Consider the following 12,717-nt stretch of genomic DNA (forward strand, 5'->3'; position numbering starts at 1 on the left):
ATCACCAAACTAGATGTAAGGAGGGCAGTCTGACTGTGAGACCTGGCTTCTTAACCATGATTGTAGATAAGCTTTTGGAGGTAGGTATTCCACAAATAAAAACAGTGTAACCTGGAGTCTCTGAAGTTTGAAACTAAATGCTTATTTCTACAACTGAAGTACACTTTCCATCTTAACCTTGAATAAACGGCTGCATATTATGTCATCTTCTAGAAAGCCTGTCAGTTTCAACTCCAGTTTCAGCTTTCATACCTCTAAATCAGATTGCCAAATTGTTCATCTTTAGTAGTTTTCTCCCACTTATCCTAGACTGGTCCAGTGGAGGATGTACGTTACATATAATAACTTTGCTGCAGGACTTGAAGATGTCTCCTTCCTGAGGTTCTCTTCTTTGTTTGGTCCCAAATATTTCTCACTTTTCAACTGTTCCTTTGAGCTATCAAGAATATTTTTTAAAATCATGTCTTAGTTTGTAATTGTGCATTGATACTATCTCCTTAGACATAAACCTGTCTGTAGAAAATTTCCTATCATAAAACTGTAGTGCAATTTCAAATGAAAAAATTGTGGCCTTTTAGGGGCTAGCAGTAAGAAATCTTATTTCCAACAGCTTTAGGATGGAAGATTCTTGAGCGTTCCCACTCTGTGGAGATTCTGCAGGCTTTGTTCTTTCTCTAGAAGTTCCTGACAGTCAGGGGAAGGAATGAGGAAAATACAGAAAGTCTTTGAAAGAGTTACATATAGAACTTTCATAATGCAAGTACATCATTAAGTCATTACTTTTACTTTTAAATACTCCTATGTTAATAAAGGCATGTCCCCCACTCATTTCTCACTTCGTCTTGCCAAATTCCCCCTTCCAAAAGCTAACCTTTGCTTTGTTTTAACTTCTACTTTCATGGTCTGGGTGTCCAAACTTAGGAAACACAGAGGAAGCAGATCAAAGGAGACAAGAATCCTGGCTTAACTGGTCACTGAGCTTCGAGAGCCAGAAGTGGCTAGAGAAAGTTGGATAATGTCTGACGGTGGTTTGAGCTTAAGGGCTAAATGGGTTTGAAAAGCACTCATCATCACTGGTGACAAAATTTTACTGTAGCTTTGGTTACTTTCAGTAAACCACAGACTCGCGATAAATTCCACTAATGTGATGTCATTAGCTTTCAATGCTATGCTTATAAGCAAGACTGGGCAATAAGGAGTGTGTGTGTGTGTGTGTGTGTGTGTGTGTGTGTGTGTGTGCTTGCTTTTGTGTTTTGTGTGTGCATACCTGTCCCTGTGCATAGTGAGGGGAGAAGGAGGAGGAGGAGGAGAAAGAGGAGGGAGAGGAGGGGAGGAAAGAGAGGAGGGGGAGAAGGAGGAAACTGAAAACAGTGTGAGAGTTGCCTCCATACTGTCTGCACAATCCTAACTGCTCTCTTTGAATGGAGCAAGTTTTTAACAATACTGCTAGGACTTTTAATACAAACACTTGCCATGGCTTTGTGCTACTTTAACCAAACAATCACAGGCTTGTTTTTATTTCTTTGCACACTGGTGAATTCTAATTATACATGGCTCTCACTCGTGGAAACTAGTTGTTCTTTTGGGAGTTTGCCTAGAAATGATTGGATAAATTCACAGAAATGCAAAGGCTTGGTAATGACCGCCTCCATGTACATTACCCAAATGTCTATCAAAAGAATAATTTTTAAAATATATGTACTTTTAACAGAATTCTGTGTTGCCATTAAAATGCTATAGACCTAGAGTATACCTACAAATGATTTTAGAAGAAAAAACAAAAGCAGTATAAGTAGTTCATTCTAATTTTTGACATTTATTTATACCTCAATGTATATGGAAATGCACACACACACTGTAGTGCTGGGAAATTGAAACCAGGGCTCCAAGCATGCTAGATAAGTTCTCTACCACTGAGTAAAACCCACACCTAGAATTTCCTTCCTTCCTTCCTTCCTTCCTTCCTTCCTTCTCTCCCTCCCTCCCTCCTTCCTTCCTTTTTTCCTTATTTTCTTGACATAACCTTGTAACTACTTCGGACAGACTGGCCTGGCGGGTGCCTGTATGTTTGTCTCTGCCTCATGAGTGCTGAAACTGCAAACGTGCCTGGCTTTGCCCAGAAATAGTCTTGAAAGATGAACACAGAAATGTTGGGATGGTTATTGCTGGCTACTAGCATTATCGATGATTTTAGTTATACTATTTTTTCAAATAAATTTCTTTACTTGTCATGAGCTACCCATATAAAAATAAAAAATAAAATTGTTTTTCAGTAGAAACAAGTAGACCGTATCACTTTGGTTTTGACTCTGGAAATACAACTTCTATTGAAAACCCATTCTGAACCAAGTAGAATTTGCATACTAAACTTTTCCCAACAATACTTAGACTAAATATACAACTTATACCTCAGTCATACCTTAGTCACGTGATACACTGATACATACAATGACATACACAAGCATAGTCTCATGATATTCGATTGGATGTGGTGCTAATATGTAATTATTATTTTTAAAATCGTAATTCTTTATTACTCAAATATGCAGCTTATTATGCAAAATTTCTTGTACTGTTTTAACATATTGAATGATTTTCTCTTTTGCTGCTATTGATCCTAAGCTGATAAAGACATCGGCCATAAGCCTTACCTTTCCTTTAGGCTCTGTAGAATAAAATATTCATGTTAGGTAAAGAGTCAATGTAAAAACAATCATTAAGCAAGGGCTTACTGTTCATTGTTTACATTATTAAAATAATGTCACTTTGTTCCTATGAAACAGTTCTAGTGTTTCACAGTTTGTCGTTAGCAGAGCCCAGACTTCGGAGCAGGTTTGTTGACTTTGAATCCCATTTCTTCCCTCATTACCTTTTTGTCTTAAGAGAAATAATGAAGATTGAACTAACCACAGCTGGCAACTTCTTATCAGAGGTGTGTGGTGCAGTGGAGCTCATTGTCTCTGCCTGAATTCTTAGTCGCAAGCAACACCCATGCTTTAATCAGAAATAATTTTTCCAGTCTCCCTGTGGGGACAGTCGGCAGCAGATCCCCCCAGAGCCCACCAGAGGTGGGAGCTCAAAGCGTGCTCAGTCCTGCTTAAGGTCCCTTACATGGCTACACTGCGCAAGTGAACACTCCACAAATACAGCAACAGCCAGAAGTGCACGGCCAGGACAATAGACAGATATATCTGAGGAACAGAAGAGACTGCATAGAAATAGACCCACACGGATAGAGTGAACCCACCGTTAACAAACAAAGTTATTGGAGGAAAGATGGTAAGTCTTTAATTTTTAAAATTATCTTTAAGTGATTGTATGAAGAGCTTCCGTTCACCACATCAGCTTAGGCGTGAAATGCATCTTGATCAACAACACTGCTTTCAAAATTCTCCCTCCTCTCTACAGCCCCACCCTCCCCCAATTTCCAACAAATGTTCAGAAACAACTGGAAAATTCATATGCAAAAGACAAGAACCTACATACAAGCCTACACCACTGACAAAAATTAACCCATCATAGACCTAAATGTAAATTACAAAACAAACTCCTAGAAGATAACAGGTAATAAATAATAAAATGCACTGTCTATAGAAAAATTTGGGTAGTTTGACTTGATAAAAAGTTAAACCTTTTTAGTTTTTATGAGAACAATGGAACTGTTTTAAGAAGGGAATGTGGGAGAGAAAAGAGTGTAGAGGATGAAGTTTGTGCAGATGCATTGAATACCTGTGGGAGAATGTCAGTGAATTCCTGTGTATAACTAATGTGCAGTAATGAAAAAATTAAAACTACTGTTCTGAGAAACACATTGAAGAGAATAAGAAGAGAAGCAACGTATAGGAAGACTATTTTTTCAAAAGATATATCTAATAAAAGACTGCAATCCAAGCTAGGTGCCATTGATTCATGCCTGTAATCCTAGCTACTCAAGGGGCTGAGATCTGATGATCACAGTTCAAAGCCAGCCAGGACAGAAAAGTCTGTGAGACTCCTATCGCCAATAAACTACTCAGAAAAAGCCAGAAGTGGCACTGTGGCGCAAGTGGTAGAGTGCTAGCTAGCCTTGAGCACAAAGAGACTCAGAGACAGTGCCCAGGCCCTGAGTTCAAGTCCCAAGACAGGAAGGAAGGAAGGAAGAAAGGAAGGAAGGAAAGAAGGAAGGAAGGAAGGGAGAGAAGAAGACTGCTATTTAAAACAAAGAGCTCTTAAAGCTCAGCAATAAGAAAATAAACAATCCAATTAAATAAACTGGGCAAAAGATCTGTAAGAAAAAAAAACTGTTCAGCAAAAAGATGTACAAATGACAAGTATATATGAAGATGTTTGTTGGAATGGCTAAAATCCAAAGCACTGACAATACCAAATGTTGATAAGGTTGAAAAGCAAGATTAATGTAAAATATTTCAAAAAACATGCTAGCAGTTCCTAACAAAACTAAGCACAGTCTTACCATATGATCCATGGTGTTCTGATATTTACCCAAATGAGTTGAATACCTATGTCCATACCAAAAATTTACATAAGGATATTGATGGAAGTTTTAATGACTGACAAATAAACTCCATTACAGCTAGACAATGAAATATTATTTTGTGCCTGAAAGAAACAAAACCATTAATCTATGAAAATAATAAAGGTATACAAGCAAATAAAAGAAGACAAGTAGAAGAGATAAAATGTTGTTGAAATCATTAGAAATCAGGAGTGGGCGGAGACTTTGAGGGAGGAGGGAATTCATCAGTAGAGCACAGGATATTTTTTTTAGAGTAGTGAACTATTCCATATGATATGAAAAGGATAGTTGGTATTTACCAACTATATAATGTATAGTTGCCCAACCTATGGACTTAGGGTTGTAATAATAGGTTAATGTAGGTTTACTAATTATAGCAAAAAGCACTGGGGAGTTTATGTTGTGCTTAAAAGTAGTCAGCCTTTCCCATGTGGTTCTCTCAGCTATTAGAAACGACATCGGTCAAGGCTAGAAAGCACCTCTTCCTGTGTCACTTTTGGAGGAAAACATCCAAGATAGACAACTGGTTCAGAATATCTGCATTTATTTTTTAATCAATCCAATCTGAATGAAATGATTGTGTATAATTCATCATCTCGGCCTACATATGACCTAATACATTCAATTAATTACATTGCATACTAGACTACCATCTGCTCCTACTGCTGAGCAGTAGGACGTGCGAAATCATGTACACGTGTGTCCTCCTCCTTGCAATTCTCTAAGTCTCCATCTAGAAGCAGAATTTCTGGATTTTCATAATATGCAAAGGATATATTGTCATTTTTGACCGTTCCATAATATCACGGTTCCTATTGCCATGAGTAACATTTGCTCTAGGTGTATGATATCTGCTACTAGTATCATAATTAACTTGGCCATTTGAAAAATCAAAAATGAGGGTCTCACTGTCAACTTAATTTCAAATGTTCATACTCACTAGTGAGTTTCAGACAAGATATTTCTGAGGAAAAAGAATGAAAAAGGGTTTTCTGGGGTAGTGATAAACTAATACAGCATTACGCATATGGTAACTGATTCAGAATGAGGCTAAGGAGAAAAACAAAGTAAGCAATCGACTAGAAGAAAGCACCTGAAATGGGTGATTATCCATGGGGACGTTAACAGTCAGTGTGGGGAGAGGCAGAACTATTCAAAACAGAGTTAGAAAAGATGGCTCTATAAAGAAAATTTCCTTGAAGTTCTCTACCTCACCCTACACTCAGAAATTAATTCTAGAAACGTTGAAAATATAAACATCAAATCTAAGACTGTAAAAGTTTTAGTAGAGAAGAAATGCAATATATTTCTGATTGGATGAAAAGAAGAATTTGATAAGGCTCCAAAAGCACCACCCATAAGAGGAGACAGAAGCATCTTGTTTTTTTGGTTTGTTTGTTTATTATGAAAATACTGTACAGAGGGGTTACAATTACATGATCAAGGTAATGAGTACATTTCTTATCAAGCATTGTAGCCTCCTCCTTTGTTTCCCCTTCCCATCCCTTCCCATCTCCCCCCCCATCCCTGACTCCCCTCCCCCACCTCCCTTCCCAGTGCCAGGATTTCTCCTTTCTGTGGCTATAGCATGACATTCTGTAGCTATAGCATGGCTTTGCATTCATACATCAATTTTCTATATCTATCCACCCGCTGATTTGACACTTGGGTTGACTCTGTATCTCTTGCAGGATCACACAGTCGTTCTATTCTTTTAGGTTCTCTGAGGAACCTTCATATTGCTCTCCATAATGACTGTACTAATTTCTACCCTCACCAACAGTGTGTGAGACTTCCTTCAATGAGTCTAAGATGGCTCCCACTCATCTGTCCTTGGGAACTGGAAGAGAGCACGTCACTCCACAGCGCGGAGTGATGCGGGAGAAGCAGCCGGAATGGAAAATAGACTCAGAGTCTAAGGATCAAAGACAGAGATAGACCACAATTAAAAATGGTTCAGACGTTCAGAGTGAAGTCTGAAAAATTAAATGTCACTAATAAAACATTTCTTAGAGATTAACCTACGATTTTCATGGAAACCGGAAGTTATTTTCATATTCCTAGAACAATGCCAAACGTTAAACTATGCACAAGAGGCTGAGATCTGAGGAAGCCAGCCCGGGCAGAAAAGTCCCCATGAGACTGATATCCAATTAACCTCTCAAAAACCCAGAAGTGGAGCCATGGCTCAAAAGTGGTAGAGCGCTAGCCTTGAGCAAAAGAGCTCAGGGACAGCACCCTGGCCCTGAATTCAACCCCTACAAAAGACTTTAAAAAATACCATATAGATATACTCTAATAACAGTAATGTAAGGGATTGGCTCAATGTGTGTCTATATATATTGGCTCAAGGTTGGACTATGAAGAACAAAGAAACATAAAAAGACATTTAACTTTATGTTAAACAGTATTTATAATGATCACAATGATATAAGCATAGGTTTATCAATAGATGGCCACTGGAAAAACATTAAAAATGGCAATCATCACAATAATAAGATGGATAGTTTTCTCTCATTTTTTTCCTTAAAACAAGGTTATTGTAGGACAACTTTTCAAAACTTTTTTTTTTCTGCTGTGGGGCTTGAACTCAGGGTCTGGGCACTGTCCATGAGCCTCTTTGTCTCTTTGTGTCCAAGGCTAGATCTCTACCACTTGTGCTACAACACCAACCACTTCCAGTGTTTGAGTGGTTTATTGGGGGTAAGAGTCTCACGGGGACTGTCTGCCCAGGGCTGGATTCAAACCTCCATCCTCAGATCTCAACCTCCTGAGTAGCTAAGAAGACAGGCATGAGCCACTGGTGCCGGGCTCAATACCTTTGTAATAAACCCATGGAATTCTAGCAGAGCCAAGGTGTCACCTTGGGCAGTGGGGAAAGGGGTGTAAAGAAATGGGGGTAACTTGACTGAGTGTAGAGAGGAGAAATGAGAAGGAAAGGAAAACCAAAGATTGAAAAGTTCTGAGGCAACCGTGTCCCTCTTTTCCTAGAGAGTCAGTCAGGGGCACCAGGAGCTCCTGGTGTATGGTGGGAAAGCCCTGTGTCACTGGAGGCCAGCAGGACCAACAGAGTGACCACTCCTCTCCATTTCCTGACCCCTGACCCCACCACCGAGCCAAGACATTCGCATGGACTTGGGGGCTGATCGACAGTGGAAGATCTGACTGACAAGCCTCAGGGCTGCAATGAGACAACTGCATGGTGATTGATGCACAAGCTGGTTTCGTTACCACATTAACCACAGCAGAAGAGGAAAAAGCCACAAGGTGTGGTGTTCCTATGCACTAGGTAAGGGAATTTGTGTTTAAGGGGGGTACATTGGTATTGCAAAGTCTTTCCACGGTACCACGCCTACCCCCCAAATCTCCCTGTCACCCCAGGAAGTGAGGACCAGTGGCAGATAAAAGGGGCTCTGGGCAAGGCCAGGCTCACACGCTGCCTGCAAAGCTCAGCAGAAGCTCAGCCATGAGACTTCTCGTCCTGACCCTCCTGGCCGTCTGCTGTCTCGCCGCAGGCCTGGTGGAAGGTAAGCGAGGGATGCGTGAGAGTTAGGGCACCACTCAGCTTGGACTGCAGTAAACGGCTTTTCCCAGGACAAGCCCCAGAATGCCTGGCATGCAAAATGGGAGATGATCATTTTGACTCTTGGGGATTCTGTAGGCTTCCAAGATGGAATCTGGTTAGGATCTGGTCCCCAAATCTTCCTCACTGGGTGATTTGGAATAAATTTTTTAACCAGACTGGTTCTGAACATTTTAATCTATAAACCAACTCAATAGTCTCGCTATACTTTGGGCACTCTCAGCTGGTATTTAAATGAAATTGATGTGATTTATTTAAGGGTTATTTATGTGGTCACCTCCAATCCAGTCAATGACTATGAAATAGTAATTTTGGGTCATGTTAGCTATAGAAATGGTGGTGATGTTTATGATTGCATTTGTAGTTTAAGCCTCAAAACCTCTGAGAGTTCTGTCACCATGTGGGAATGAGAATGTATGCTGGGAGGCAAATAAATGTTTTCAATTGAACAATAAAAATTCAAACTCAGTTTGACTGGAAATTCATTCTGTCATTTCCAGGGAAAAAAAAGTACCTTTAAGTAAGTGGAGGGATCTATTGTACTGCTATGAATGTTGAAATTTATGACAGATTTCTTGAATTTGTAAAGGATTATATAACAATATGTGTTAACAGATAGTCCAATACCTTGTACACAATCAAATGAACCCTCAAAACATACAGGTGAGGGTCAGCAGTACTAAGCCTTACTTGCGCATTCAACAAATACTCTTTTTTCCTCCTTCTCTCCATCCTTTCTTTCTTTCCTTTTTTCCTCCTTCCTCACTTCCTCCCTTCTTCCCTCCTTCCTTTCTTTTCTTTCTTCCCTCCATTCTTTTTCCTTTTTAAAATTAAACAGCTATTGGTTTTTCTCTCTCCAAGAAGGCTCAGCAGACATTTCTTAAGGGACCATTTTTCCTACTGGCTGGATTAAATTTATAGAGTTAACTGCATCCTATTTTGTAGATTTAAACTATAATACCATAACTTGATAAGTACCCCGCAGTGGGTAATCTGACTAAAGGTGGCAAACCCTGGAACTCATTGAAGTCGGGGAAAATTAAAAATACTGGTGGAACCACAAGATTTAAGACCACTAAATCAGGCCATGTGTGCTACACGGCTCGCATTTTGCTGGGATGACAAATGCATTATTTGGCAGGAGAGTGACATCCTGGACGATATTATGAACTGTGAGACGCTGTCTCAGAGTTGCAAGTTTTCTTTTCTTTCCTTTTCTTTTCTTTCTTTCTTTCTTCTTTCCTTCCTTCCTTCCTTCCTTTCACCTTTTCTTCTTTTAAATTTAATCTTATTGCCAAGGTGATGTACAGAGGAGTTAGTTACATACCTCAGGTAGTGAGTACATTTCTTGTCCACCTTGGTACCCTCTCCCTCATTTTTTCTCCCACTTTCCCTCCTCTCAGAGGATCAGGTTTTCCACTTGAAGGACTCTGTAAGTCTAGCTCATGCCTAGCTGATGAACAGAAATGAGGGAAAACCATCATTGCTTTGACTCACTGCACCTAAGTGAAAGCAAGATTTACCAACTAACACAGACACCCAGCATGGCTGAGCGGAGCAAGTTTTGTGGTTTATAGTAGCATAGGGTTCTCTGGGCCTTCGGGCTGCATATTATGTGCTTTGCAGGGGAAAGAAAACATACTGCTTCTTAAGTAGTGAGAGAAAGTAAAACTACATTTTTTTCTCTTATTACTGAGTTCAGCCACAGTTCAGCATTAAAAATAAATTGGCAAAGGCAGAGAGGAGAGAATATGCAATGTTCTTGGCACTGAGAACAATGGAAAGGAACAATGAATTTTTAAAATGTCAGTGGGGACAACTTTTGCTTAGTTACCTATGTGTAAAAAAATGGCTTCCCATGCTTCAGCTGCCTGGTATTTGTCTTGTTAAACTCCAAGTTTAGCTCTTCAGACGAGGACGATGTGTTGTCGGGAGAAGGGAGGACAAGGGGAGAAAGCACAGACAAACGGTGGGTGGGTGAATACAGAAAATATTCAGCACACCTCTGTGAAAATGGAAACAGGTAACCCCAGGGGAGGGGGAGGGATGGAGAGACAGAATGATGGAGGGTGAGATTGATTCAAGTGAAGTCTGCTCATCAACTGACATGTTGAACTGCAATTCCTTTATACAACTGCTTAAAGACAATTTTAAAAACTTAAATGCCTTCCAATACCAGCACCACTGCCGCTCAAACGCGATCATTCTGAGAGGTTCTTTGAGCCTGTTCAGCTGGCTATTTTTCTTCTATGACGAATATACCTCTATCCATCTAAAAACTCAGATTCAATTTTTACCAGACGCTTAATACGATGAACTCTTCCAAGTTAGTGTCCCTTTTGCGATGTCAGATATTTCTCTAAACTTAACCATTTAATTCTCCTTGAGTATGACTACACTCTGGATTTTGCAGTTCATTGCACGCTGCCTTATCCAAATTACTCTTGGTTATATTTCTCCTTTACTACGTTTATAGCATAGATATACCTACAAATACCTGAAATTATCTCTTCTGATAACACAAAAGTAGTGTCTATCTGAACTAGTGCTTTCAACACTTGGGTCACAAAATACTCAGTGAACCAGTGAATCAAACACTTATTAATAAGCTATGATGTACAAGAGATTGAGAGCGACGGCAGAAGTCATTCCTTAGAGTAAGTGAACAGGTAATTGCTATCTTGATCTTGCAAATCAGACTTACAGGTTTTTATTTATCCTCTCCCCCCCCGCCCACTCTCTACCAGGTGTGGGAAGCGAAGTCCCAGAAAAGAGTTTCTGTATGAGTTTCACAACCCAGAAACTGAAAATCAACAGAATCAAGACCTACATTATCAAAGAGGGCAGCATGAAAGCTGTCATGTGAGTGTTTCCAAATTCCCAAAGCCAAGCATGGTGGAATTCCTAGAATTACAGAAATGCAGTAGTAACAAGTACTTCCTTCTTTAGGAAAAGTAGATTGACATGGATGAAAGCTACAATGTAACCAATAGTACTTTTACTTGTCCATATGAATCTTGCCTCATGAAACCCCATCAAATCATAATTTTTGTCAACATGTACTATATAAATAAAGAACATATTTTGTTTTGGTTTGGCTGGACAGAAGAGTCTGGCTGGAAACCAGATGAATACCTTATCCAGTCCTTCGGGATGGGCTTAGAGGTGGCTGGCTGACCAAAGCCACACCAGTGTGGAATGCTTGTGGTGGCATCTAAACAGAGTGCTGTGACTTATCAATTGACCTACAGCAAAGGAACGGGTCAAGAACTAGACGCCACTTCTCCACCCTTTCAAGATCTCAGTTTTTATAAGTATCAGCTCTACAAAATGTGACTATGAGCTCTAGAAGGCTTTAGAACCATCACTTATAATAAAAAAAATGAGTGTGTTTAGATTTGAAAGGAAGAGTAATAATTCAACATGGCGGTCTTCCGTGCCAGGTTTCATTAGAATTTGGTAGCCTGGTGAGAAAAGTGGCCTGGGAATGAATAACCATGAACACAGGAGTCGGCTGCACCTGCAGACACGTCTCTGTCACGGCAGATCAACCCAGTTGTTTGTGTTCTCATGGTTTTGAAAGGTCTTTTCAGATCTGTTCCCGTCTTAACCCTTGACCCCAAGGCTTGGAGAAGGCAGCTAACTTTGTCTATCTTTTCCTTGTACCACAGATTTATTACCAGACGTGGCCTAAAAATATGTGCAGACCCGCAAGCCTCATGGGTGAAAGATGCCATCAAAAGCGTGGACAACAGGGCCAGAAAGACCATCATCCAAACCAAGCCTACAGAAGCCCAGCAGCCCACTCGGACAGCGGTGACCCTGACCGGGCGATGACCTGGACTCGGTTCCATCCACAGCCAGCCCGCTCTCTCCACATTATAAGCTGATATATGCAGAAGATTATAAGTTATGTTTTCTGAAAGTGCCGCGTGAATAAAAGTATTTTCTTACGTTTTTATTTGAAATGTCTTTTGTGTACATTTCAATGTGATAATTAATATTTATCATCAAGGGTTCTATAGTTTATCCATTAAAAACAGAAACAGCAATATATCATTTATGATATATTTGTCTATTTTTTTAGCAGTACTGGAGTTTGAACTTAGGGGCTGTGTGTTGTTAGGAAGGTGTTCTACTGCCAATCTATGCCACCCATCTTTTTGTTTATTGTTGAAATAGGGTCTCACTTGGTACCTGGATGTGTATCTGGTACCCGTACACTTCTGCCTGAAGCTGGGATGACAGACATGTACCACCATATCCAGCTCCGTTGTAATAGAGTTGTATGATTTTCTTGTCCAGCCTGGCTTGGAACTGTGATCTTCTCAATCTTCACTGGAACTATAAGTGCATACTACTGTGCTTTGCTATTAGTTGAGATAAAGTCCTGAACTTTTTTTTTGAGGCCTAAACTGGCCTCAAACCAAGACTGTCCTAATCTTAGCCTCTAAAATAGCCTCTCAAGGTGTAGGATTATAGGTGAGAGGCACTAGTGACCAGTTTTCTATTTCTGTCCTAATGGTATCTTTCTTTCTATTAAATCTCTGATATCTGTGATAGAAGAGATACTGAGTAGTGGTTAACAGAGATGAAGGCGAAATTCATTATTCATATA

The 12,717-nt window shown here is 39.9% G+C and overlaps 1 protein-coding gene across 1 annotated transcript; it reads left to right on the forward strand.

Annotated features, from left to right (window-relative positions):
• Positions 1 to 7,970: 7,970 nt before the first annotated feature.
• Positions 7,971 to 12,021, forward strand: LOC105985206 (lymphotactin-like). The gene is made up of 3 exons (XM_013015629.1): positions 7,971 to 8,043; positions 10,847 to 10,961; positions 11,771 to 12,021. Exons 1-3 carry the CDS (start codon positions 7,983 to 7,985, stop codon positions 11,934 to 11,936), a joined length of 342 nt encoding a protein of 113 aa, XP_012871083.1. The 5' UTR covers positions 7,971 to 7,982; the 3' UTR covers positions 11,937 to 12,021.
• The last annotated feature ends 696 nt before the right edge of the window (positions 12,022 to 12,717 follow it).

The sequence above is a fragment of the Dipodomys ordii genome, unplaced genomic scaffold (assembly GCF_000151885.1).
Source record: "Dipodomys ordii isolate 6190 unplaced genomic scaffold, Dord_2.0 Scaffold27, whole genome shotgun sequence".
Taxonomy (NCBI): domain Eukaryota; kingdom Metazoa; phylum Chordata; class Mammalia; order Rodentia; family Heteromyidae; genus Dipodomys; species Dipodomys ordii.

Coding starts and splice junctions, on each gene's coding strand:
- LOC105985206 (XM_013015629.1), top strand. CDS start 7,983: ATGAGACTTCTCGTCCTGACCCTCCTGGCCGTCTGCTGTCTCGCCGCA. Junction 8,044..10,846: donor CGCCGCAGGCCTGGTGGAAG/GTAAGCGAGGGA, acceptor ACTCTCTACCAG/GTGTGGGAAGCGAAGTCCCA. Junction 10,962..11,770: donor GGCAGCATGAAAGCTGTCAT/GTGAGTGTTTCC, acceptor CTTGTACCACAG/ATTTATTACCAGACGTGGCC.